Below are 6,000 nucleotides of genomic sequence, written 5' to 3' on the forward strand. Positions count from 1 at the left end.
AACTGAAAAATATTATCAAAATGCGTATTTTTTTGGCAATTTTAACTGACCCGAAAAGTGCTTCGGATCAGATAAAATTGCAACGAGCCATTCGATAAAAAAGTATTAACAATCGAATAAAGAACCTCCTCCTTTTTGGATGTCGGTTAAAAATAGAAGGGGCCAACCAATTCAAAGTGTATCTTCCTATGTAGTAAATAAAGTTAAGTTTTGAATAACTTAAAATGCATTGCAGTGCATCGCCTCTTCACGTTGCTTTGAGAACTGACACTTTTGGCCGTACTCAGTGACATTTAAAGACGATTAAACCTTAATTTAATGAAGAGTTTGACAGACATGTATGACACTTATATCAAAATCTTCATTTAATTACAGATTTTTCTCTGAGTTTGGCAGTTAGAGAACCTAATACACAATTTGGTACCTTTTGTTTTGACCAATTATTTTTTTATAAAATTAGGGGGCAAACGAGCCAACGGGTCACCTGATGGAAACCAACTACCATCGCCCATGGACACTCTCAAGATCAGAAGAGTTGCAGATGCTTTGCAGGCTTTTAGGAGGGAATACGTCTTTTCTTGAAGGTTTGCAGGTCGTATTGGTCCGGAAATACTGCCGGTGATAGCGTGACTTAGTAACAAACATCTATATATTCATCAATAGTAATATTTATAAATGTTCAAGATCATGTGGTTAGATTATCTTGCGGTCTCGTGTGATCATTAACGTCAGGTAAAAAATACCCATCGTGTTTGTTTCATATCCGCTATATCGTTTGTCTAGAGGTAACTATTTTCAAAGCGGTTTCTAATAATCAAAAGTTACAAACGATTATACTCGTCTACGAAATTATTTAGGGCCTTTATTAATCTATTTACCACTGTATTCATTAATCGAATCAGTAATTTAGGTGGTCCGTTGTCGCCCATGGTGGCCTAAACATATTACAATCATAGACATATAACAGATTCATAAGTATTATACCTCAAACAATTGACTATGAAATTGAGCTAAAAATAAGTTTTCATGTAATCCGGTCTCAAAATGGTTTAATTTTACTTCGTAGAAAAAGAATTCAACGCGCGCGATGTCCTAATTTTTTCGTCAAAACTAAATTAATGTTTTTACTACTTCATCAATAATATTAACGCAATTCAGTTGTAGAAACCTATTTTCTAAAAACTGAATTAATTTTCAATTAAAATTTACAACTTTTAAATCTTTCATTACCTACATTAAAATGTAGCAGATTATGTACCTACGGAAAGTACGTTTAAGGACAAAAACTATAGGTACCTAAATATAGATCGGAAAATCTTATATTAGTTTACAACAAAAATATGAATATCGTAAAAATCCTTATTGGAAAAAAATTGTAAGTAGTAGGGTGGGAAGATATAGTACGTACTGCCTACCTATGATAAAACAATAATATTATTTGTTAATAATTGCAACAAAATAGAATACATTGGAAATATGTGGGTATATCATATTTTGCACTTTATCTGTTGAATACTTACTTATAATCAAAATCACATAAATATATTTTTACCGGCATTTAAATTTAATTTGTGTGTTTAGATACTTATAGTCATATAATCAAGAAAATTATGATTTTAAATCGTAGACCTTAACAGTAGGTACTTACCTTTATTTATTTGTTTAACTAACAATACCTATATTATAATTAGGTAGGTACCAGAACATCCCTAGCTGGCTCTAAAAACTAAGATTTTTTTTTATTCCTATTAAGAATTTGCAAACAAAATATTTGAAAAAATAGCAAAACGTAAGTAAATAAAATAATCTTACCTGATACTTCATCTTCCCTTTTCGACGCACTCACATACACAATTTCTATGTCAATATTACTAAGTCAAAAAAAATCCAAGCCTTTTTCTTTAATATTTAAAAAATGTAAATTGAAAATCGAACTGTGATTCGCAATTTCCGCGGCGAGAGTGAAATGACATGCGCACGCGCTGCAAACCGCACTAATGGCTTGGCGCGTGGTAGCGCAGCAGTTTTCTTCCGCCGCTTAGTCAGACGGCGAGCACCCCGTTAACGTTAACTATTGTTTTTTTTATATCACCTCGTCAGGATTATGCAAATGCCACGAATCGGGGATAAGCATTGTTTTTTTTTAAGATTATTTTAATTTTTATGCAAATGTTTTAGGTAGTTGATCTTATAAGTGGGTGTGCAAAAAGTGCTTGATAATGTACAGATTGCTAGCTGGGTAAGGTACAATCACCAGTATTTGGTGTCTTTGGCCTTCTGTGATCTGGCTCACTGGTGCAGTACGTAGCGCATCAATAGTAGTCGCGGGTTTAGATCCCATTACGGAACATAACTATATTATAATAATACTAGCTGTACCGGTGAACTTTGTGTCACTTAAAAACCTTCCCTGATCTTCAAGGATTATTTTAAGACTAAAATTAGCGGAATCGGTTCAGCCGTTATCGAGTTTTAGCGTTACTAACACAATTTGAAATCCATTTTTATATATACAGATTATTAACTATTATTATATTTTATCTGCCCCTCGATTGCTGCTTAAATATTTTGTCAAAACATTATATTAGAATCTCTTATCTTAATCTAAAAAAACATATAGCTATTTATAATCTTATTGTACTTAATTAATGATAATAATAAATCCTGCGCTGGTTTAGGTGTCGTGTCGGCTACAATAATAATTATACGCAGAAGTTATTTTTACAATGTTCAAGCGTGTGAGCTTCATTCCAGAACAGCGCTTCCCATAATATTATGCCGGGTCCAGGGGCGTAGCTACCGCTGTATACAATGAGTTTCTAAAATACTAGAGTAGCAATGTCTTACAAAAGATTCTCAGAAATGCGTAACCACTTTTTTGTTCAAAAGACAATGTCAAGTCATATATTCGTTATGTCATTATGTATGTGAGATATGCCTGCAGGCATCTTCGAAGTGGCAACGCGTTGCTACCGTAAACTTCCAATCTAGTTACGTTAGTAACATAGAATATCATTGGCTGTATATGCATTAAGCTCCGAATAAACCTATGCGTTGGTGACGCGGGACGCGATACGGGAGCGTCTGCAATGCGAAACTGGGCGTACGTCGTACGCACCAGACACCTGCGCGACTACGGTGCGAACCGACAACCGTCAAACTTCATTTGTTTCAACAGTCACTGAAGACGCGCGACTTTATCTGGTGTATGCTAAATTGTTGTGGTAATGACATCCTCATACTTAACATCAGAGTCCGACGGGTCGAAGTTCGGACGGATGGACATGAGGGTTGCGACTTGCGAGGTGCTAATTAGCTTGCTTTTGATTTGGAAGGTGCAGAGGAATAAAACACATCCACAATGGTCAAGTCGAATTAATTAAGGCGACTACTGGCTACCACACGTGCAAGCTTGACCACAGATTTGACCATTTGAACACTTAACAAGCAGCTCTTTGTCAGTCAAATGGTGTAATGCGCGCCTACCAGTACCACACGTGCATGCTTGCCCACAGTTTTGCTGGCGCATGCTTCTTACATGAAAAGACGGAAGACTGACATTACTGACTGACTGACTGAGATCGACGGTATATAAACAACTTGGCTTGTACACTGAACGTCCACACACACACACACGCGCAGACAAGTTTGTACACGAAGGCTTGCATGCCAGAATTAGAAGCAAGTTTAAAAACCGTCAAGCCAAAATTTTGGGGCTTGCGCATACTACCGTTTTACCAACGACACGCAAAATGTTCAGTGTACAAGCCGGCATGCGCAAGCAAAACTGTGGTCAAACATGCACGTGTGGTAGGCGCCTGAAATGGCGGATTTGTGTATATGTCGCAGCCAACTGGTTTAAATAGCCTTTCAATCAAACAGCTAGCCCTTTGACTGAACAACGCCATTTAATCACACTTCTAGCTTTTTAATTGATTATTGAAGTGTGAAGTGAATTAGTTCAGCGCTCACCACCGTGGTATATAATATAATCGTCAGTTCGCAACTGAATTCATGGAATTATAAAAATCTCTGCTTGCTCTGTGGAATATCAAATCGAAATATTATTCTGACAGGAATAAAAATATTTTATTTCTGAATTATCAATTTTGTCACTAGCGAAATTGATAATGCAGAAATAAAATATTTTTTCATATAATAAAAGCAGAAGAAAATTTATACGCCGACGATTACGGCAAGAATGTGGCTTGCGCATGCATAATTGTGCCGTGTGGTAGATAAGTCAGTCTTACGTCTTTTCATGCGAGAATCGTATAATTCTCACTTGAAAAGACCAGCAAAACTGTGGTCAAGCACGTGTAGTAGGCGCCTTAATATCATGACACAATCTATCAAAACGTTAAAGAGGCCCATTCACGGCAGAACTCACTGATTGGTTCACACTTGGTGTTGCCGGCCGGATACACCGAGTGTGAACCAATCAGTCGGCACGGCGTCCTGCCGTGAATGGGGGTCTTAACAAATCGAAAAAGTATAAACTAAAGAGTTGTACAAAATAATATTATAAAAAAGGTTTTATAAAGAAGTCTAGTTATGTACACTACTGACTACAAGACACACTTGGCGCGCACGTCCCGCTTTGCCGATGCGAACATCCCGCGTTGCGGTCGCGCAGGTGCGCAAAGCGCCATAATGGTGGCTATCAGCGTTGCCAGACGTCCCGATTTTGGCGGGACGTCCCGATTTTTTCATCAAAATAAAATGTCCCGCGCGAAACAGGCTCAGTCCCGCTTTTCGGGGAAAGCCCGAACGTACGTGCTGCGTGCTGAGAAAGAAAAGTGCGTAATGAGGATTAGAGTGTGGGAGGTAGAGGGGTGGATTTTCTTTGGCTACTTTAGCTATCTATTGTCACGTGAACATTATTTTAACACAAATAAAAAGATAAAGATTCAAAAAACTTTTGATTTTAAGTATACCTTTTTTACTTTGTCCCGCTTTTGACTGAAGAATCCCGCTTTTTCACTCAAAAAGTTCCAAAGGCTTGGCACAAAAAAAATCTGGCAACGCTGGTGGCTATACACATACTTCCTATCGTCCAATCGGCATGACGCTGCAGGCTTGATCCAATCTGCAGTTAGTCTATATACACCACACACGATCAGTTTGAACTGTCCAATTAAATTAAAGTTACTCCTCTAATTCTACAATCTGTAATTAATACAAAAATACTCTAATAGGTAATACAAAAATATTGACCAGACTGAACTGACGATCGCAGAACGCCATACATGATCCATTCGGCTTGATCAAGCCAAAAGAATCGAAATTCGATTGTTCCGTCAAATATAACTGTCATGCCAATCCACTCCCATACACGGTCAGTTCTAACTGATCCAATCGGTAGCGTCATGCCGATTGGACGATAGAAAGGATGGTGTATGGCTACCATAAGATTACATGGACAGCGTCCGACGCGCGGTAGATGCTCCCGCTCCGCAGTCGCGTTGGTCGCGTAGGTTTGGCCTAAGCCTTATGCGTTTCCGGGCCTCAGGGGCTCCCAACGTGAGTTAGCGAAAATTAATCAAACCATCAAGCCCCTTATGCTCACCGGTGAGCGGGACACAATAGAATAACAATAGACTTCCAAGAATCCACTATCGAAGGATTAATAACTCTCCAATTCTTAAAGGCAACCTTACCTTGGGCCCCCAAACAATTTTTATACGGGGGCCCGCCAATGCACGTTACGCTCCTGGCTGGGTTGCGAACGAACCGCGGTACCCCTGGCCATCAAAATAAAATAGTTACCCGGTCTAACTTTATGGAGATGATTACGCGTACTGAGTAAAATGGTGAGACAGTGCCCTCGGCCGAGCACTCGGTGCTTTCGTCCGGTTTGATTGACCGAGAGCACTGTCTCGACTCTCGCCGGTGTGTCGCCACTCTACTCGGTGGAGTAATAGGCACAGCTGTGCCCTTGGCGGAGCACTCGGTACTCTCGGCCAACGAGATTGACCGAAAGCACTGTCTCGCCGGTTT

The 6,000-nt window shown here is 39.1% G+C and overlaps 1 protein-coding gene across 1 annotated transcript in view; it reads right to left on the reverse strand.

Annotated features, from left to right (window-relative positions):
* The window catches only part of LOC121728679 (neprilysin-4-like), a 66,165-nt gene extending 64,116 nt beyond the window's left edge, over positions 1-2,049 (reverse strand). Inside the window, exon 1 of the mRNA XM_042116906.1 lies at positions 1,813-2,049. Within this exon, the coding sequence (XP_041972840.1) occupies positions 1,813-1,824 (12 nt within the window). The 5' untranslated portion in view covers positions 1,825-2,049. The remainder of the gene's footprint in view (positions 1-1,812) is intronic.
* Between the last annotated feature and the right edge of the window lie 3,951 nt (positions 2,050-6,000).

The sequence above is a fragment of the Aricia agestis genome, chromosome 7 (genome assembly GCF_905147365.1).
Source record: "Aricia agestis chromosome 7, ilAriAges1.1, whole genome shotgun sequence".
Lineage (NCBI taxonomy): Eukaryota > Metazoa > Arthropoda > Insecta > Lepidoptera > Lycaenidae > Aricia > Aricia agestis.